General features: G+C 45.3%; 8 protein-coding genes across 8 annotated transcripts; 3 read left to right on the forward strand and 5 right to left on the reverse strand.

Annotated features, from left to right (window-relative positions):
* Positions 1 to 44: 44 nt before the first annotated feature.
* TrAFT101_011245 (uncharacterized protein) lies at positions 45 to 630 on the reverse strand (the record flags this gene model as incomplete). The annotated part of the gene is made up of 2 exons (XM_066129186.1): positions 45 to 451; positions 507 to 630. The coding sequence occupies 2 exons, from the start codon at positions 628 to 630 to the stop codon at positions 45 to 47; spliced, it is 531 nt and encodes a 176-aa protein (XP_065985317.1).
* A 1,352-nt stretch (positions 631 to 1,982) lies between these two features.
* TrAFT101_011246 (uncharacterized protein) lies at positions 1,983 to 3,076 on the forward strand (the record flags this gene model as incomplete). The annotated part of the gene is made up of 6 exons (XM_066129187.1): positions 1,983 to 2,235; positions 2,291 to 2,300; positions 2,396 to 2,516; positions 2,565 to 2,627; positions 2,676 to 2,741; positions 2,810 to 3,076. The coding sequence occupies 6 exons, from the start codon at positions 1,983 to 1,985 to the stop codon at positions 3,074 to 3,076; spliced, it is 780 nt and encodes a 259-aa protein (XP_065985318.1).
* A 1,105-nt stretch (positions 3,077 to 4,181) lies between these two features.
* Positions 4,182 to 7,983, forward strand: TrAFT101_011247 (uncharacterized protein; the record flags this gene model as incomplete). The annotated part of the gene is made up of 2 exons (XM_066129188.1): positions 4,182 to 7,519; positions 7,589 to 7,983. The coding sequence occupies 2 exons, from the start codon at positions 4,182 to 4,184 to the stop codon at positions 7,914 to 7,916; spliced, it is 3,666 nt and encodes a 1,221-aa protein (XP_065985319.1). The 3' UTR covers positions 7,917 to 7,983.
* Positions 7,984 to 8,418: 435 nt separating this feature from the next.
* Positions 8,419 to 9,107, reverse strand: TrAFT101_011248 (uncharacterized protein; the record flags this gene model as incomplete). Its single annotated transcript, XM_024901450.1, has 4 exons — positions 8,419 to 8,554; positions 8,657 to 8,756; positions 8,832 to 8,941; positions 8,995 to 9,107. 4 exons carry the CDS (start codon positions 9,105 to 9,107, stop codon positions 8,419 to 8,421), a joined length of 459 nt encoding a protein of 152 aa, XP_024755053.1.
* A 718-nt stretch (positions 9,108 to 9,825) lies between these two features.
* On the reverse strand, positions 9,826 to 11,019 carry TrAFT101_011249 (uncharacterized protein). The gene is made up of 2 exons (XM_024902173.2): positions 10,723 to 11,019; positions 9,826 to 10,649 (listed from the first exon to the last, which is right to left on the reverse strand). The coding sequence occupies exons 1-2, from the start codon at positions 10,825 to 10,827 to the stop codon at positions 9,990 to 9,992; spliced, it is 765 nt and encodes a 254-aa protein (XP_024755054.1). The 5' UTR covers positions 10,828 to 11,019; the 3' UTR covers positions 9,826 to 9,989.
* A 909-nt stretch (positions 11,020 to 11,928) lies between these two features.
* Positions 11,929 to 13,997, forward strand: TrAFT101_011250 (uncharacterized protein; the record flags this gene model as incomplete). Its single annotated transcript, XM_066129189.1, has 4 exons — positions 11,929 to 12,599; positions 12,716 to 12,963; positions 13,078 to 13,199; positions 13,268 to 13,997. The coding sequence occupies exons 1-4, from the start codon at positions 12,137 to 12,139 to the stop codon at positions 13,995 to 13,997; spliced, it is 1,563 nt and encodes a 520-aa protein (XP_065985320.1). The 5' UTR covers positions 11,929 to 12,136.
* TrAFT101_011251 (uncharacterized protein) lies at positions 13,717 to 16,858 on the reverse strand. Its single transcript, XM_024909092.2, has 7 exons — positions 16,470 to 16,858; positions 16,246 to 16,376; positions 15,809 to 16,159; positions 15,621 to 15,724; positions 15,449 to 15,564; positions 15,297 to 15,379; positions 13,717 to 15,235 (listed from the first exon to the last, which is right to left on the reverse strand). Exons 2-7 carry the CDS (start codon positions 16,348 to 16,350, stop codon positions 14,354 to 14,356), a joined length of 1,641 nt encoding a protein of 546 aa, XP_024755056.2. The 5' UTR covers positions 16,351 to 16,376; positions 16,470 to 16,858; the 3' UTR covers positions 13,717 to 14,353.
* A 2,071-nt stretch (positions 16,859 to 18,929) lies between these two features.
* On the reverse strand, positions 18,930 to 19,754 carry TrAFT101_011252 (uncharacterized protein; the record flags this gene model as incomplete). Its single annotated transcript, XM_066129190.1, has 1 exon — positions 18,930 to 19,754. The coding sequence occupies one exon, from the start codon at positions 19,752 to 19,754 to the stop codon at positions 18,930 to 18,932; it is 825 nt and encodes a 274-aa protein (XP_065985321.1).
* Positions 19,755 to 20,235: the final 481 nt, after the last annotated feature.

Consider the following 20,235-nt stretch of genomic DNA (forward strand, 5'->3'; position numbering starts at 1 on the left):
ACGGAGTTGGTCATTTCAAGGCACCTTGAGAACATCTCTTTCCTTTAAAGCCTTCTCTTTATCCCATCTGATTGAATGCTGCTTGCAAGTCGAGACCCGAATTGCACAAACTGATTCGTGCGCTCCAACTTAAGCTCTGGAGTCAAATCTCCAGTCCGTGACTTCAACATGGAGCTAATTTTATCCAGCTTCTCCCATACTTGTATGAATTTATTCGGCGTCACTTCACCTAAGCAGGTAAAAGCTCGTTTCATGGCTTCGTGTTTGGCAATCATACCTGCAGTATTGTCTGGTATCGCGATACCCACGACTTGTCCCTTATTTTGGTTAGCGGTTTTAAGGGCCAGAATGCTGGCTTTGACGCAGTAGATGATCATGGCGGCAAGTCCAGCTGCCAGAGCCGTAGCCACGCTCAAACCTGTTTCGTACTTGATTTTGGCAGCATTATCGCCTATTATGTTGTTCTCAGCATGATAGATGCTGCTGTTTGCTTGGCCATTAACTACTTCGACGCCCGGTAAACAAAAGCAATGCCGGCTTCGTCAGTCCATTCGAATACGTTGCCATCAGCACGGGCAGCACCGATACGGAAGAAGTATATATGGCCCCAGGGGCCACTTGGGTAGTCATATTGAGTGAATTTGCCCGCATCAAGAGAGGAGCAGATCATCAGTACGTTATCGTTTATAGCCTTTTGGAGCACAGTATCCACTATTGTATAAATTCAGCTTCCACTCATTGAATTGCTGGCCCAGTCTGTACTCAATACCTAGAGTACATGTATGATTCCAGCCATGAAAATTTATTCAGAGGTATTATGATTTCCACAGACGAGTTGAATAAAGTAAAAGAAACTAGAAGACTCACGTTTATGTTTAACTTCGATATTGTCTTTATTCATTGGAAGAGTCCAGGGCATGGATATAATTGTTGCTTTCTTAGTAAGTGCCGCTTCAATTACCTCCTGATATAATGCTCTCTTGTTGTGTTTTCGGCATCAAACTGAATGTACCGTCAAATGAGATTCTCTCAACCTGGACGCTGCCGCCATCTGAGATATCCTGGAATAAAAGCTCTATGGTAGCCACAGAGATCCGCCGTCCATTTCTCGGCTGAAAATCCCATCTCATGACCATTAGAGTCGCATAATAATCACTATCGGCTGATAAAGCTCCGTGAATGACCTTCTCAAGCTCACAAGTAATGTCAATGGCCCCAGTCCGTTGGAGAACTTGAGCGCGGTGATACTGATCTGGCGCAAAATTGAAAACGTGGAAACCGCTCCCTTCTTCCCCCCCCCTGTCTCATACATGTCAATGTTTACCGCTTGATCATGGTGGATTTATTTAAACAGAGAGCTCTGATCAGACCCAGACATTGTAAGAAACCAACGTCTATGGTTCTCGACCTTTATAACAGTTGCGGGATAGTTCTAGCTACTACAACTCCTTTTCATTAGCATAGACTTGATGTTATTTATTTGGAGTTTATGGGAAATGGACTTTACACTTTACGTGAACTTGGCTCCGCCGCCGCACCACGGCACGTTGCAAATAGCAAATTTATTCGAATTGCTACACGATACAATATAGAGCATGGAAAAGGAGAGCGATTTTTTCTTCCCTTTTCCCATGTTTCACAACTTGTTGGGGCAGAGGAGGGGATTGCGATCCGATTCTAGGCCCCCAACAGACCAAGGACCAAGCATAGGAGGTCACAGCCTCGCGTACTACATGTATGCATCTGCGTGAAAAAATTGATACTGGGTGGCGGGGACACCACTTCATTGCCGCCAATGGCATCTTGCCATGTCAGTCAGAACATTACTTGAGGGTTCAGAGCTTTACAGATGGCTAATCAGTCTGACTAACAAACTCGGGTGAAGCTCTCCAACTTGACATAATCTCTAGATCCAATGCCCCTCAGTCTCCCTTTGAAATAATCTAAGAGCTTATTATTTCGAATCACTTCATTCTAAAAGAATGGCAGATTCTATGTCAAACGTGGATGAAGCCCCGGCCGCAGTGCCGAAGACAACTCTCTTGGCAGAGGAAGAATTCCAAAAGCCTGTGGTAGCTCCAGATGCGCCAAATGATGTAGTCCAAGGCGACAACAGTGATGCGGCAAGTGTAAAGTCTATAGCAACGGATGAACTGCTTCCCATAGACTCAGGCCATTCTCCTGATACCCAAGAAAGGAACGTTGGGCTAGACGTTCGAATTATGATGATTATGAGTAAGCATAGGTGTCACTTACATACTCTACTTGATAAGCTTATAAAAGATACTAGTGTTGTCACAGTACATGGTATTCGTGATGATTATAAGACTGCCTGGATTACTAAGAAAGGTATATGGTGGGTGAAAGAGCAGCTCTTCAAAGGTCTATCAACTAGGCAGATCGACTATGCGTATGAAGTTAATGAGAGCTCGGAGCTTTACGGTCCTGATGGCATCCGACTACATGCGCAGCGGCTCGTCGCCGAATACGCTGATATTCGCGGGAAACTTGAGGATGTATGTACTAGCATGATCAAGCACAGCACATGTTATTAACAGCAGTAGACTGAAAGTGACCGCCCAATAATATGGATCTGCCATGATCTCGGAGGCACGATCGTAAAAGAGGTAATGGTTCCAGATTATACAGTCTGCGACATCTACTAATTATACTAGGCTCTTTCGTTAGCTATGGGCCACCCTGACATGTATGGCAAGATGGCTATCTTGACTACAGCAATTGTGAGTGCTAGTCATGAGATGTGCGTATACTTTTGAGCATTTAAGAGTGCTAATAATGATATTGGCAGATCTTTCTGGGCACACCTCATCATTCTCATTCCGTGGAGGACCTTGAAGACCAACTACACAAGCTTATTCTTCTTCCAGGTCCTGAGATCCGAAACCAGGCCCTGACTAAGATCAAGAACCTCGCCAATCAAGTGAATAGAGTAAACGAGGCGTTTCCCGCTACCAAGCTCCTGGACCGGGCTCTGATATTCAATGTACTCACTCGGGATGGTGGAAACCCATCTAAAGCATTGACTTCTCTTTCCCAATTCGCATTGACACACTAGGGCATTCATTTGAAGCCGCAGGAATACGATATATTGATAAGCTGGATCATTTGGATGTAGTCAAAGGTGATCCAGACAATATGTGGCTTACGCAAATTTCAGACACTTTTAATACAACGGGTTGCCGTAAGTCTCAATTCTACAATCCAATTCATCTAAAAAGGCTTCCCTAACGGCGAATGGTTTAGCTATTAATGTTAATTACAAACTCATTGGGTTTCAAGCACGTCTTCTTTCGCTAGCGCCCGCATTCCAGCCACTAAATATAGTCCATGATCAAATATCATCGAAGCATCCTGCTGTGAGCTGGATTTTCAAGCACAAAGCATTCATAGAATTCAGCATGCCACAAACTGGTCTTAGAATAATGCACTTGCACAGTGATGGAAATTCTGCACTGGACATTCGCGACATCTCCCGGCATTTCTACATTAACTATGACATGGCCCAAGTCAGCGGAAGTACGAAACCTGAGAATACTGCTATTTACTTTGAGTTTAATAAGCGAGATTCCCGATATAATAATATTTCTTCGATGTTATTATACTTCATCAACATCTTAGTGTGGCGTTATTGGCCTAGAAATGAGGTCATAGCCGATGAACTGACTTTCTTAAACGACGCAAAAGCTTGGTCGCCAGAGGACCTCTATCATATTTACTATATATTTAGAAGCTATTCTGCCCCAAAGGTTACCTATTTTATAGGCTGCTTTGATCAATGCCCAGATGATCAGCGACAGTGGTTTCTTGAGCGCACCTTGGATGCGCAGAGCTATAGCGAAGAAGACTATCGAATGATCTTTTCCACGCTCAAGAGAGACAATTTAGACGGCGTGTCTTTTCCAGAAAACAAATGCATCAATTTGCAGGATTGCCCGGAGCTAAGCCAATCTAAAACCAGGGATACAGCAGCTAGAGAACTTCAGTCTGCATTACGAAGCCTTCTAATACAACGTCCACTTTATGAGAGCGTTCAAATACAGCTTGAGAGTCTTTTGAAAGAATGCAATAATATACCGCATCTAGGCTATATTATTTTGAAATGGCTTCGTAAATACAACCGGGGCGTACCAAAAGCCAAGATAACAGACAAAATCAACAAGATGTCACCCGTCAACGAGGGGAACATAGTCCAAATTGTCATTTCCTCTTCAGAGCTTAAGCACCAGCTGAGAGCTAAGGATATTTTTAATTGGATCAAGCATGCCTCAGAACCGTGGACACCCGAGGCACTAATCGAGGCGCTTGCTGTTCATGAGTGTTTAGAAGAAGGAGAAGAGCCGTCTTTTGATGATCTTGATCCTGCTGGCTTCATGAGCGAGATTGAAGAGGCATTCTGTGGGATAATTATCATTAAAAATCGCGATATTATGTTCAGTCACTCTTCATTCTACGATCTAGCTGCCATTGGCATTGAGGGTGATGGAGAAGAACAGGCAAGGAAGGTAAACGGTGAAATTGCGACAGCTTGTTTGCGCTACTTCATGTTTGACAGCGCACAAGAGAAGCTATCAGCTCTGTCTCCAGAACATCTCGTTGGCGGTCCATGGACAACAATGCTTGACGCAATAGTGATTGCACATCAGCGAATCAGCCTAGCTGAGTACGCAGTCAGATTCTGGCCTCGGCACTATAAAGCAAGCGGGAAGCTCAAGCCCAGAAACCTTGTCGATGAGCTTTTCTCTAACAAGAAGGCTCAAGCAGCCTGGGAGGATGCTTTCTACACCTTGTCTAATCCATTTACTCGTTTACAGGAGAAATATATCTCTCCGCTACCGATTTACGTCATGCTGGACTTAGAAGATTTGGTTGCCAAGCAGCTGGCGTCCAGAAACAGCCAACCATCCCTTACGAGAGACAGCTCATTACATGTAGTTATCGTTGAGGCTGCGAGGTCCGGCAATAGAAATATCGCCCGACTCTTACTGGAGCAGGTGATTTTACAAAGCGACGAGCTTCAAAAAGCCCTTTTCTGGGCCGTTGCGTACGGGAAAGGTGGTATTGCAGACGTTCTTATCCAGCAAATACAGGACTTAACAACATTCCAATGGCCTGAGAACTTGATATATCGAGTCGTCGCTGCTGGTTTGGATGATGTTTTGGTAGCGATGCTGCAGTCCGGTTGCGACATTAATAAAACCAGCACTTACTTCTGGGGAGCGCCGCCATTATCAGTTGCGATATGGTGGGATCAGATTTCTATCGTACACTCATTATTAACTTCTGAACCAAGGCTTGATTTAACTATTGGTGACCAAGATGGAGACGCTCCACATTCGTATGCTGCACAGATAGGTAATCCGCTAATAATGATGGTCTTGTTGCAAAGAGACGCAAATACACTCGTCATAGCGGAAGACAGCTCAGGATTCAGGGCTCTAGACATGGGGGTCCGATCCTTCAAATATAAGGCAATGGAGCTCCTCATCGCGGCTGAGGCAGATTTCGAAAGTGGTCGGCAGTATGAAAACCTACTACCGCCATTGGTTTTTGCCGCTGACAAGGGCCTGGTAGAGTGCGTTCGCGTACTCCTAAATGGTGGAGCCAATCCAAACGTTGAATCTACTTCAGGCACTGCTCTCTACAATGCCGTTTCTAGCAACCATATAGATGTCGTCCGCTTGCTTCTGGAGAACACCCCAAAGGCAAGCCTGGAAATTTCTCCTCCGGATAATGATATGCTTATGACAAAAGCTGTCTGCACTGGCAACACTGAGTTGGTATCCCTGCTAATTGATCATGGTGCTGTGGTCGATTTCGTCGACCTGCATGATTTTAGTCGAACCCCATTATCACGGGCTGCTGGTAGAGGGGACTTGGATATGGTCAAGCTACTCCTCGAAAAAGGAGCCGATATCAACTACACCGGCGATAATTCAGACTCGGCCTTGTTTACTGCTATTTACAAACACAAGGTAGAGGTTGCAAGGTTATTGTTAGAGCAGAATGGCGATATCAAATGGACCACGAGTGATAGGTGGAATATGCTCCACGCGGCTTACGACGTTCCAGAGCTGGTGCCGCAGCTGCTCCAAAAAGGTAACTTCGATATCAATAAGCAGTGTACATTTGGGTCTATTCTCCATTTGGCAGCAAGGGCCAACAAACCGAAAACGGTTGCGGCCTTGCTTGAACATGATCCCAAGCCCGATCTAGAACTCGTGTATGACGACGACGTATCCATCAACGATATAGTCGGTTACACAGCTTTCCTATCAGCTTGCAAGAGTTTCTCTTTTGAATGTGTTGAGCTCCTTTTGAAAGCTGGCGCTGACTTCAATTTCCGTAACAAAGAAGGCGACGATGCCGCTGATATTCTCTTCCGCATAGGAGGAGGCTCGGAAGAAGCGCAGAAATGCTTCAAATTATTATTTTCTGGACCCTATTATAAGCTTGAAATTGAGAAGGTCGATGAGAATGGATCTATGCTGTTGCATAAAATAGGGAAGAGGACATCCGTGTCGATGGTGAAAACCTTGGTCGAATCAAAGGCGCCTATAGATCGAGAAGACCAAGATGGGTATACGCCCTTGGCCATTGCCATTAACAAGGGTAATGAGGCTGTGGCCAAGTATCTCATCGAATTTGGAGCCAGTGTGAATATCTTCGACCCCCGGTTCGGCAGTATCCTACACCTAGCCTGTGCCAACGGTTCCTTGGATCTCGTTAAGCTCGTTATAGAAGCAGGGGCAGATCTAGAGACTGTAGATCCCTTATATGGTGAGTCGCTGCTTTACACAGCTCTTGGGATCGAAGACAGTGCAGCACGCATCAAAATGGTCCGATATCTAGTTGACCAAGTCAAGGCACCTATTAATAGCCTAGGCGGTCGGTTTGGATACCCCATTATTCGGGCAGCGCATATGCTGGGCTCGAGTGATAGTACTGGCACTAGAATCCTGAAGTACTTGATCCGGCGTAAAGCAGACCTCAATGTAGCTGATGATCAAGGCCGCCGTGCTGTACATCTCGCATCGAAGGCGCTATATAACGACGGCATACGGGCTCTCGTTGCAGCAGGCGCAAACACCAACGCGTCAGACAAATTTGGGCGCATGCCACTTCACTTTGCGGCATCTGTGGAATGGAGCGATTGTTTAGATTACCTTTTAGACAAATTTGGGAACACAGATGTGAATGTGATGGATGTCGACCACTGGATACCGCTATTATGGGCAGCGCGATCAAACAGCAGCAGCATCTCCCGACTACTTCGAGCGAGGGCAGATATATGGGTTCAGGGAAGTATTCATAATTCTGAGTCCAGGTGGTCAGCATTGAAGCTGGCGAATTTCGCTGGTAGAAATGAATCACTTGAGAAACTCGTGCCTAGAGAGCACACGAGGACCAAGGTTGATAACGGTATAGAGAAATGGGATGACGACTTTCACAGAAGCAAGGTTGGAGATCTAAAGGATGCGCGATGCTGGAGCTGCTTCGTGTAAGTACAAGTCAGGCGCTACACTCGAAGTGTTATATTCGCGATATTAACGATGATGTAGCGAATCAGAGGAACACAGTGGAAGTGCATTGAGTGTACCATCGACGTCTCGCTCTGCTTCAAGTGTTACGGCTACAGGCACGAAATTCACAATAGAGAACATACATTCACAGAAATTGGGCCGCTATATGAATATTCTGATAGAGACATGGATGATGATTCTGATAATGACAGTACACAACCACCAGAAGAAAAATTGAGAAATGGCGAAAATTCCGTGGTAGATAAAGGGGATGCCGAAGATAATGCTATCGCGACAGGTTCTGGCGAAGAAAACTCAGATAGTGCGGGACTAGAGTTTGACCCAGACAGTTATGATCTAGATGGGAGTGATTGATCTTGGTCTGATCAATTATAGCCAAGCTGCTTTATATGTCTCACAAATACATCATCATCTACATCCGTTACTTTTGACATGTATGCTAAATGACATTATCATTAAGGTCTAGCAAGCATATGTACTTGCAATCGATTCGTGAGTTTAGGGCAATTAGGGGTACTAACAGGCCGATATCATTACTATTTTTAAGATGAAAGCATTTCCTCCATCATACGTTGCTAAAGCTATCGATATAGTAGAAGTTGCTGTATTGACTTCCTAGGCCATTGCTATAATAGCACTCACCGCAGGGTAAATGAATTTGTTTCCGACTACAATCAATTCCGAATTCATCATCGGACATGCATTGAACAAGTTTGGGAAAATGAACTTATGGGTAGCAATTTTCCTGATCCGTACACTACCTAGACTATTCTCACAGTATGAAGGAGCGTCGCCTAGTATATCAGCTTGTCTACCACAGTATATTTGTCATGTTAGATATAACGGTACTTGTGAACTATATCGCTACGGGAATAAATTGCCAAAGTTGGTTGGGCTGTAGGCCATTCTGATACAAAATAGCACGCGTATTGTCAGCGTTGTTAGCATACTCGAGGTCTATAACACGGCCAGGGAATTTCTCGCTTTCAATCCTGAGCAATGTGTTAGCAATGTTTTGCTTCATGCTAATCTGTAAAAAAAGAAGAAAGCTAAAAGGGAACAAAGTGAGAACTAATAATGACAATAAAACATACGTGTAGTTACCACCACCTGCTTCGGAAATTCTCCAACGGGTAATCAGGTTAACCACGGGGTCGTATCTAGACGTGTCAACCTGCGCAACGCTACCATCGTCTGTCCAGAGTATATTTATCAGCTGAGCGACCCTCTCATAGGCAAAAACAGAGCAATAAAGTGATGAGCCCATACCGGGAGCAGCGATCCAAAAGGGGCCAATGACAGATTGTAGACTATAAACACCCGGGCTAAGAGCGGTCACTTTCCACTGTTGGTTTTGGTTGTTGGCCGTTTGATTTTTGCTTGAGATATGTAAATACGTGTCCAGAACAATGAGGGTTTCAAGGGCACTGACAAACCAACAATGCCGGCGATGGGGCTGTCAAAAGGGGTGGTAGCGCCATCAATATCAAGAACCGGGTTGGAGGGGAGGGCGCTGGCGATGGTGTAGGTTCCGTCTCTGATCATCGTGATGGATTGATCCTGATGTATAACGGTTTTGTCAGAAAAGGAAGAAAGACAAGCTATTAGACTGGCTAAGAAGAACGAAGTAGGGTCCGAGAAGGAAGGGAATTGCCATATATTTATATATATATTTATATACACATAATTAGAATATCTCTAGGACATAGAAGAGTTGCACGCACAGGTACTGTCAATGCGCAACATCTGTCCCTTGAGCTGCGGCTGAGATGTTATGCCACTACATACAGTTTGGTGCCAGGAGTTTTTGCATGGTTGTGTAGTTAGCTTGGGATTCGGCATTGCAGTAGCACATACTAAGCGAGCAATAGTCGTAGTGTAGTCTGCACCATTTCGTCCAATAAGAACATAAGACAGATTACCTTCTATAGAGTCGCTACATCCTGCTCCAGGCGCGTGGCGGCCAATATTGAACATAGCGCTTCGTGCTAATATTGATGGTCCGCGTTCTCCAGGCCCTTGCTTCCAAGTGACCACATGAGTGCGCATAGCCACGCAGTAAGATAGTCTTCTCTGTAGCTGGTGTTTCAGCCGTCGTTGCCACGCTCTAGCCACCGATAGTATGTCATAATACTTTCGGTCTCACCCGAATTCCACGACAAGCTTAAAATAGTAGGAGAAAGCTTATACCCTAATCCCATTAAGCTTCTCAGCTCAATATCCCACCCTGCATGCCGTCAACACGCCACATGTCAGAGAATCACGCGCACTATTAACAGCTTCAGCCCTTTAAGAGCGGGTATAGTAAATATCCTTTGTTGGTAATATCCTTCCTTAGGTAAACTATTCTATTTCACACAACAGGATGGCTGACTTGCAAAACAGACACCTCAATTCGATGCTTTCTAAATTTTAAACGTCTAAATTCTAAACGTAAGTCAAGCCACCGTCAATGCCGATAATTTGGCCAGACATGAAGCTCGCTCCCGGGCTAACTGAAAACACAATAGCACTAGCAACTTCCTCTGGTGTTCCATTCCGCTTAATGTATTGCTGAGCACGGAATTTTCGCGTCAAGTCAAAGTCCTCTGGCGGAGCGTAGTCGGTGGCAGTAGGACCGGGGGCAACAACATTGACCGTGATGCCCTTCTCGCCAAGCTCTTCTGCCCACGCCAGAGTAAGCGTGTTGAGAGCTCCCTTGCTAGCCGTGTAGAACGTGGCGACGTTAGCTCCAGTACGGGCTACCGCAGTGCCGACATTGACGATGCGGCCACCAGGCGTTGTGAGATGAGGCAAGGCAGCTCGAATGAGCAAGTGAGGGCCTCGAACGTTGGGGTGGAAAAGGGCATCGAATTCTTCGATGGGCGAGTCGAAAGCAGTTCCTGGGAAAGTAGCATGGCCAGCATTGTTGACAATGATGTCAATCTTGCGACCGGGGAATGCTGCAACAGTGGCATTGATAATGTCGTCTCCAAATGTTAGAGAGCCTGCGTTGCTCTGAACAGCGATAACCTGAACACCTAGCTCTTTGAGCTTGGCCACAACTTCTTGGACAGCAGCCTTGTTGGAGTTGTAAGTGACTACAATCTAAGATATAAAAGTTAGTTTCCTTTTGTAAAAGAAAAAGAAAATAATTATAATTTGGAAAGGGTATTCATACATCCGCCCCGCCTTTAGCAAGGAGATAGGCGGTAGCATAACCAATGCCATTCAACTTGGAAGCACCAGTAACAATGGCAAGTTTTCCTTTGAAGTCAGAAGACATTGTGAGAATTTATTTTGCTGATTAGCTGTGTTCTGGAGTGTTGTGTTATTATTTGCTTGAATCTAGGCGTTGTATAGCTGAGAGAGGGGACAGTCGAGTAAATATACAATCTGTAGAACAGTCTACAGCGCTATTTATAGCGGTAATTGTCAATTATTATCCCCTCTTTCAATCAATTAGTTTTTTGAGCATTTCTAAGCTATCCCCTGTCTATGTTGTGGGTTACCTCTAATTTCAAGCCAAGCGTCCGCCACATAAGTGGCAACCATTTTATCGGTTAGGCTATTGATAAGCCCAGCAAAGCTACCCAACTACAGTTACAATATATCCGACATAACGTCATTGGGGTTACATTTGCTATACTCCTCCCGACAACGTATACGATGTTTTACATTCTCAGTGTAAAACATTATAATTGGTCTCAAATCGAGTATGTTTATCTCTTCCTAACACTAAATTACAGTAACATCTTCATTCTGAAATGGAAAAGATTACACTTGATTTATTCTTAATTGTGCATTAGTTTTAACAAATTTCAACTTCAACTTGTCCTTAATAATATCTCATACTTGCGATAATATGTATTAGTGTTGAGGCAATAAGAACGTGGAGGTTATGATGTATTCCAAACCCGATAAATTAGCTACCGCTTTACAAATCCAAACTCGAACAACTAGAACCAGTTGTAAGCCATTTCTAATCGCCTGGCTTCCTCAACTCCACTAAACTGAGCTCCTGCAAGCTCAGCTCAGGAATCAATCCGTTCACGCAAGGTATTCTATTACCAGTATTCGATTCTCCATACAAAATAGCACCGGGCGTAACACTTGGTAAGTTAACGCATAGCATCTCATCTCACCTATTCTCTTCACACGTGTTATCCAAAGCTTCGGCGACCATGGATCGGCGCTACAGCGGCACGAACAGGGAGACCTGCTTCCACTTCGGGGATAGTCATACGCCTTCTGGGGCTGGTGGAGACTGTTCGAACGGTACCAGGAACCAACAAGACAAGAGGAGCAAAAGCCAAAATTCGCGGTAGCCTGGCTGAATAATCGATTATGCTGAGAAACCAAGTGCTATGGTGTCATGTCATTGGCTTCAACTCCGGTCACCCCGGTTTCTGAAGCCCTGATTTGGTTATTTCACCCAAGTAGCCACTTTAGGAATAAGGTCTTGTCAACTCACATATGAGAAGTAAATCTCCTACCCTCTAAGGACGCGTCCACACCTTCTTAACACCGCAGTTACTTGTCTCAGCTCATTCATCTGGCTTCATATACCATTGCAATCCGGCTGCATCAGGGCAATGGATCCCCTGAAGGCACCTAAGACCAATGCTAGCCCCAGCTCTGGCTCTGGCTCCAACCTTCTCTTCATCAACTCTGCTGGGCCTGCTTATAGCCGTCCCCGGGATCAAGCCACCACGCGCCAGATTCGCCAGCATGTAATGCGAGACATTGGTAGAGCTCGACGGAAGCCGCGCCGTAATCCGCAAGTCAACTTGGAAGTTCGGCCTTCGAAGAAGATTACCGATCTGTCTTCATCATCTTGCTCTTGCGTGGTTGCAGGATTAAACAATGGATGTGGTAGCTGCTCTCAGCTAGCTGCAGGGCTACCGTTGCAACGCCTCGGCGGGCCGCATCTTCCTTCTCTTCCTCGTCCTTTCTGGGATCAGCACCCTTTAGCCATGATGGAACATAACTGGGGTATGGATGCATTTGCAGCGTACGGGCTAGCACTTGCAGTCAACTGGGAACAGTCTCATAGCGGTAAGCAACCAAAACAGACAATCTTTCAAAAAAGACTCACGACGTCAGCCATATAAGTCAAATTAAGACTTCAAAGTTCGCTGACTTAAACCGAATAACTTGACCTGAATTTCTAGACCCATCCATCTCACGATTCTGGTTCCCTTGGGCTTTCCAAGCTTCTGAATTTTGCCGTAATTTCCTCACTGGACCCGAGGTCCGCGCAGCAATCCACTCACAGACGAGAGAAAAGAGCATTGCTTTTGCTTTGGCTCGTTCAATAGAGGTCACATCTTGTATAAATAGTCGGTTGCTGCAATCCGACGTCACCGCAGCGACGGCTGTCAACGTTATTCATGCAGTCATGGGCTGCATCTGCTATAATGTATGCACTCAGATTTCTCTCTTGTTCTTTTCAATTTTTATTTCTTTTTCATTTTTTTTTTAAACAGTTAACATCTGTGCTTCATCTAACATTTAATTTGATGGCAACAAATAGTTTATTATTTTAGAATTTGAACAAGCTCGCGTCCATTTGAGTGGACTGAAACTTATGATTGCGACAAGAGGCGGGATTGAGAGCTTAGCAAATGAGAAACAGACTCTCCTCATGCTTTTCTGGTTAGTGGCAGCTATCTCCATCCATACTTTCATCATACTCACTATATTCTTCTTCTATCTTTTTAAAGGGTTGATACGATATCTTCTCTAATATTCGACACAAAACCCCGGTTCCCTATGCCAACGTTCTTAATACCTCCCCTGCCAAACGAAGAATTGTCTGAGTTACTTACAACATTGGAACCAAACCTCAGCATCTTATGCTCTAAGACAAATACTCATCACGTAGTCATAGCCTCTGCTCTTCAAGACATATGGAGCGTATGCAAATTAATTCGATCAAAATTAGACACATTAGGCGATGATCTATGGAGAGAAGAAGTCGATCTCGGCACTCGACTCAATCCAATCGCATACCGGCTTCTTGACTCTGATCCTCACTCGCATACAGATACACCATGCTGTATGTTGCAGGCTCTTCGCTTGGGAATACTTCTCTGGATCCTTGGAGTCAAACAGAAAGCTCAATCTTACCCAGGTTCACCAGCCTCATATATCACCAGACTACTGGAGCGAATGCAAAGCCAAAGCATGATGAATCTTGCTTCACATTTGCCTTATTTTACCCCGTACCAGCTCTGGCTACTATTTCTCATTGCGACTATGACATTAGACCCGGCCGATAAAGCAGTTGCTTTACAATTAGTTGCTCGCATAATGAACGAAAGAAGATTGGCCTGGAGAGACGTAACGGCGTACATGAAACAACTTCCGTGGATATGCGGATTCAGAGCCTATAACGAGTCACTTGCCGCAGAAGTCGAGCTGCTGCGTGGCGTAACTTCCGACATTTTATGAGTTATGCAGAAATGGCGTGTATTAAGTTAGAAATACTAATTATATATAAAATAAATCTTGTTAATAGACCTTTTTGTATAAGCCTTTCGCTGCGAATCCTTAAACACCATACAATGTACAACGAGGACGTAGCCACACTCCAAACGCTTGATAATACAAATCGAAACTGCTGCTCTATTTTTCTAGCACGGGTAATCTTGTGACGCTCTCACAACTGCGATTAGCATCATTTCGATAATGTGAAAAGAAAAAGACTTGGATGGTCTATGAATATGAAAATAGCCGAAATCAAGACATGGAGTTATGCATGACTTGTATCAATGACCGTGAAAGAAATATTTCAGCAAAATATTGAATCATGAAGAAGCTTTCCATGGCGCCGAATCCAGCTCATAAGTTTCTACAACTGGCCCAGACTGCCATCCTGTCCCGTACGTATTCGGCGTCGCAGGAGAAACAGTAGGTCGAGGGGAATGGGGCGGCTGATACCCCACTCCAGGTTGCGGTGAAACAGATGGCTTGTATTCGGAACTGCCCTGGAGCTCTGGACGTGGTGAGCTGTAGCCGGGTGGTGAACTATACGGCGTACCATTTCCTTGAAGTTCTTGTCTCTCTGTGCTGTGAAGCTCCGGAACAACGGCGACACTGGGTGGCGCCTTCGCAGTGTTTTCCAGCTCGGGGGGTCCCTGATAATTAGGGCCCTCTGTTGTTGGCGGCAACGCCTCTCCTCTCATCTGCCTGTTGCGTTTGCGACGCACGAAAAAGGCGACGAGGCCAACGGCAGCGATGAGAACGATGGCTGCAAGAACACATGCCGCAATAACGGCCGTCTTGTTGACTGAGCTCGATTTATTTCCTCCGTTTCCGCCGGAAGATGATCCGCCTTTTCCACCTTGGGTTGGATTACTTCCACCGCTATCGTCACTTCCACTTCCACCGCCACTGCTACTGCTGCCTGTCTCTAAAGGCCCAGAAGGACGCGCACTGTCATGATTCGTAGGATGAAGATATGTCTCTGTAGCGGTATCGGAAACGGATATAACGACTTCTTTTTCGGCTGCACTGCAGTAAAGCTCAAAGACATCGAGGGCCGAGGCGACATCTGCGGTGGCGGTGTTGTCGCAGTTCCATTTAACGTTTGATGTGAGTGTACTTGAGATTCTGCCGCTCATGCCAGATTTGATGCATACGCACGAGGCGAGAGCTTGGGGCCCAGTTGCGCAGTAACGGTTTGTTTGCTATGAATGAGTGTCAGTATTGGGTAGCCTCCATCAGATATTCGTAGCATCATAAGTTTACATCGAGGATAGCAGATGCAACACCGCTCTGGGCGCACGACCGCAACGACTTGAACTGCGGCAAGGCGGTGATATGATACGTCACTATTCAGCTGATTAGTAGATATCACACTGGTAATAACCATGTAATCAGAATGATCTTGTCCGGCTTACTGTCTCCTGGAGGGCCTGCGGGCTGAGTAAACGTAGTCGTTCCATTGTTCATGGCGCAGTATTCGCTGTAAAAGCCCACAGCATCGCTAATGTCGCCCCCATTGGAGCATGACGTGCTTGAAAACCTCTCAGTTAGCACCGGCTATTCCTCTAAAGCGCATCTCAAGCCTACCGGACGTATTTGCTAATGTTGTCGGTGATTGCGGCAGGTATTCCGTCTTTACCGCAAGCACAGGGGGCAAAGAGATTGGCGGCTTCGGGGCATCTAGAAGCATTCTATGACAATTATACCAATTGATGTCAGCAGAGCCCGAGCAATGGGGATATAGACGAAACACAGTGTCGTCTACATCTACTTACATCTCCCATCACAGCTTCTGATACGGCTGACACTGCGCATTGTGGCATATAACTGATCTGGCTCAAGTCGGTAATATAGGCCTCGACAACATTCTTCGTCGGAGTTGAAAATGTAATTGGCAAACTCTGTGTGCAATATTTCTGAATAACACTCGATGCGCTCTGCTGGTCTTCGGTAGCAGTACTGCCGCAGCTGTATTTAACATCTCGGGATATAGACGATGTTATGCTGGTATATCTCTCTGTATTCGAGCATACACACGACTGTAGCGCGGTTTCTGAATCGCCGCATAATGTTCCAAAGGTCAATGTCGCGATGTTGTAGGATATGGCATCGGAGACACATGGAGCCTACGTGGAAGAGATTCGAGTTAGTGGTCATCATCTCCATCATTAGAGTCTCTGTTTCCCATCATAACAATAAAAGAAATACACACCAGAAGGGAAAATATCTCGAGATCCGTCACATAGGAAATATCAGCCTCGACAAGCGCTGCCAACCAAATCGCGGGCGCGACTGACAGCCGAATTGAGCGCCGCATGGCGGTGGTGCTGACCGCCTACTTAACTAACTTCTCGTTATTAGACTATTCGATAAGAAAGATAGATGGGCGTGCTATTGTTAGCTGCCCAATGTCTATCTGTCCAAGAGACAGCTTACAGCAGAGGCGCAGAGGAAGAATGCCAATGAAAGTCTCCAAGTCAGATGCAAAGAGGGGATTTCCATCAAACAGTCACAACAACGAAATATTTCTCTTCTCCTATACAACTCCCACTCCTCGCTTCACAAGTCCGCCTTCTGGGCATCGTCTATTCAGCCCATTATGGGGAGCCCCTGCTCGGCGCCATGATAACAGCCGTTGGCGCCTTGGCAACGCAACCACAAAGCCCATAAAAGCGCTGGGGCTGAAAAGCTGGCGCGCTGCGATTGATGGCTTGAAGAAGCACCCTTGACAGCTGAACTCCAAGTCCGGGCGCTACGACAGTTTTTGGAATAAAGCCACAGTCCAGTGCGGCTCGAGAGGATTCGAGGCTGAAACGGCGGCTTTGTTTTTTTGTATGGCAACTGTCTGTTGTATATGGGAGGGCGTCTAGATTAAATTACCGACCCCGCATCGCCATCAAATCCATCCATACATGAAGTGAATAGTCTCGAAACAGAAGGAGAATGAGAGAGTCCTGGAGGGAGAGTGTCAGCTGCAACTAAACCAAGACTACAAAATCCTTGCTATCATATACAAAAGATGTCGGATGATAAGACTGAATATGCAGCAACGTCTTGAGGTTATTTCTCTTCATTTGATTCCAACAACTCCTATTTCTCTCAACCGAGTCTGTGTTACGAAACAAAACTATCGTGAGTGACCTTCAACTACGGGTGGGGATGCATCGAAGCAGAGAAAATACAAGTGCGTATCCTAAATAGCAGAGCCAGGCCATAGGGCTGCATCACGGTTCTGATTTGAGCCACACTCTGCCGCAGAAACGGCATTGGTAGCCCGGTTTAATCCCGCATCTATATTTACAGTATATCTCATCCATATTTACCTGCTATCCCATGCCTGGAAGATAGTAGTGATGCATCGGCTCATCACGAGAACTCGTCAATCAGCCGAGAGACGCAGACCCACCAATCAACCAGCCTTGCTGCTGCAACGACAGACAGGCTCGCTTACTAGCTTCATGCACAGTAATTTCTAGCAGAGTTCCTCCGTAGAGTAGCCCAGGTTGCCCCTGGGCAATTCATCTTTAGGCGACAGCAAAAAAAAAAGGAAAAGAAAATGAGGAAGAGAAAACGTCGTGTGAAGCAAGATTATAGTTAAAGTGAGTGGAGTTGTACAAACAACTCTAAATTTTGCCTTTTTGCGCAGTGTCGGCTAATACACGTAATAATAACGCTTAATCGCGCTTCGACGGCTCACGCTTTTACGACTAAAATGGCCGCGTTTCATCCTTTCAATTGGCCGATGCCCTGTAGTGGGTTACTAATGAGCCAGCAGTAGATAAGCGTGAAGGAGTCATTGTATTTACCTATATACTGCTACTCCTACATGCGGTGATGACTACATGTAGCTCATTACAACATGGAGATAAAAATGACGCGATGGACGATTGGAATCATCAGAGAGCCTGTTGTAGATAGTTGCGAAAGACAGGGAGTCTATTTATAAAGAGCGAACCAGTCTTATTACGCTCTGTACAACGGTTGGCATCGCCATGGCTACCAAGGAACATGCCGCCAGAATCTCATTTTCTCAAGACGCTTAACAGTAACTCACATGCTACCAAAATAATAAAAAAAAAAATAAAAAAAAAATAGAGTTAGTTGGCGGCTAAAACATACATGCGCCATATTCTGTTGCACAGCTATAAAAGGGCCACTCCTAAAGATGGTTGATCGCTGACTTGTGTAGCATTTCTCTTCCTATGCGTTAATCCCAAGCTACTTTTCTATCATATTTCATCTAGGTATTATTAAACCGTATTAAAAATATGGCTGAGCTCTTTTGTCGCCGCGCAATAAAGCCATATCCCCCTCAACGACTTGATCACAAGCAAAATTTAACCACTTCATGCAATGAGCTAAACATTCTTCCAAACCCAGCAACAGCTTTCTACTCAATAACAACTTAAATATGCCGTACAGCTCGTGAAACAAGCTGATTTTTTGGCCGCAATCAGACGATATCTCCCGGACACAGGCGACTTCGGGTTTGTAGAAATTACAAGTTGACTAAATGGCTCAACGTCTACAAACATAGTAATACATCTTACAGACTCTCCGTGGATATTTACGTTATATAACAGATAAGACAGTATTAGGAACTAGCACTACATGGGAAGAAGTCTTGCAGTTGATGGTGGATTTACGTAACCTGCACCATCCAATTTAAGCCTCCTCAACTATATAATATGACCTCAACCTATCGCGACGACCTCTTGGTGATAGGCCTATTGCAACAGAGTATATATCCCCCAGCTGTCAGCATGGTACACCTTCCTGGGAAACCCAACTTTTAAGGTCATCATATAATACATCGAGGTTATCGCATTTCAATCAGGGTCATCTTTTCATTTAAGTATTTTACAATAGATCAAAGGGGGTCTAGTTCATTCAAGGTCATTCTCCCCGAAGGATCCATGCGAGTTGGTGACTGTCTATCTCAACAGCGGCAATATCTTCTTTATCCATTTCGACGGCTGACATCTCATCTGTTTCCACTTCTACCCCCCCTTCGTCATCCTCATCACTATCACTGAGGAAAGCCGCTTTGTGGCGAAAGTCATCCGTCTGTAAAGTCGTATTTTTGCCCCAGCCTTTAGGCTTGATTCTCAGCAATTGATATGCAAAAATGATGTCGTTGGCCGCTTCAAATCCATCAGAGACGCTTGCCTTCGCTTCTGCTTCTGCTTTAGCACCAACTGATACCTCTGGTGCTACAGTAGCCATTGCCTTTGCAGTGAATGCTTGTTCAGACAAATCACTGTGGGTCAACTTGAACCCTTTTGCAATCTTTAGGCCAGTCACCATGTAGACCGGTCCATGGAACAGGCTGTCGACGTTCAAAATGCTGCGAACCCTTGGTTTATTGGCCAGCTCGCTGATTGTCTCGATAGATGGATCATCCCTAAAGTAAATAGTATCGAGAGATTTCATGATGAAGTTGACCTTTTCTACCCTGCGATGCTTCGCACCAAGTTCGACATTAAGCTGATCCAGAAAACGAGCCCAAATGCTTACATTGGCGCTCCGGATTTTCTCGGTTGCAAGCCTCCAATTATTTTCTGTCGCCGTCTCTGTTGCCGATAGAGCTTTGGCCGGTTTAAATAGCACATGTTGCGGGCGGAAGGGATTTGCTATTATGTTTCCAAGGGCGATGCTGCCGTTTGGACGAAATGTCCAGTTTGGCGCAAGCAAGTAAGATGGATCTTGGACTGAGGCCATTTCGGAACAACAAAGTTGCTGATAATGGATTTAATAATCAGGCCGTTTGGAAACGGTCAGATTTATGTATCGAGCAGCCTGAGGTGCGGGGATGTGTTGGGGACAACCTATTGAGCCCTTATGATACGGCAGCCAATGACGCTTAACAAGAATATGCGATCCTTCATCGCTTAGCGTAATACAGAATACATTTACTAATCGTAGTATTCCCATTTCTATATGTGAGAATCGCTACTCCGGTATTTTACCCGCCAGATTAGGCGAAAAGCACTTCTTTGGAGCAACATATTAAGGAGAGCAAGACTCAAAATTTGAAAGGGGTCTTCTTTTTTCTTCTTTGACATTGATTAAGCGGCACCCAATATTCATAACTGGAGGCCTACCATACTACGCCAAAAGGTATCTAATTGTAGCTGTGGAATTACACACGCCGTTCCAACTTGGCCAGGGCGTATACTATCGCAGCCAGCCTCTCTTTTTC

Source organism: Trichoderma asperellum, chromosome 7 (assembly GCF_020647865.1).
Source record: "Trichoderma asperellum chromosome 7, complete sequence".
Taxonomy (NCBI): domain Eukaryota; kingdom Fungi; phylum Ascomycota; class Sordariomycetes; order Hypocreales; family Hypocreaceae; genus Trichoderma; species Trichoderma asperellum.

What these genes read in the sequence shown, in the direction of transcription:
- TrAFT101_011249 (XM_024902173.2), bottom strand. Translation starts at nt 10,827, where the DNA reads ATGTCTTCTGACTTCAAAGGAAAACTTGCCATTGTTACTGGTGCTTCC. An exon ending in TTGCTAAAGGCGGGGCGGAT is followed by an intron (nt 10,650 to 10,722) that starts GTATGAATACCC and finishes TTTATATCTTAG; the next exon opens with ATTGTAGTCACTTACAACTC.
- TrAFT101_011251 (XM_024909092.2), bottom strand. Translation starts at nt 16,350, where the DNA reads ATGCGGCGCTCAATTCGGCTGTCAGTCGCGCCCGCGATTTGGTTGGCA. An exon ending in CAGAAGCTGTGATGGGAGAT is followed by an intron (nt 15,725 to 15,808) that starts GTAAGTAGATGT and finishes TAATTGTCATAG; the next exon opens with AATGCTTCTAGATGCCCCGA. An exon ending in CGCAGGCCCTCCAGGAGACA is followed by an intron (nt 15,380 to 15,448) that starts GTAAGCCGGACA and finishes TCAGCTGAATAG; the next exon opens with TGACGTATCATATCACCGCC.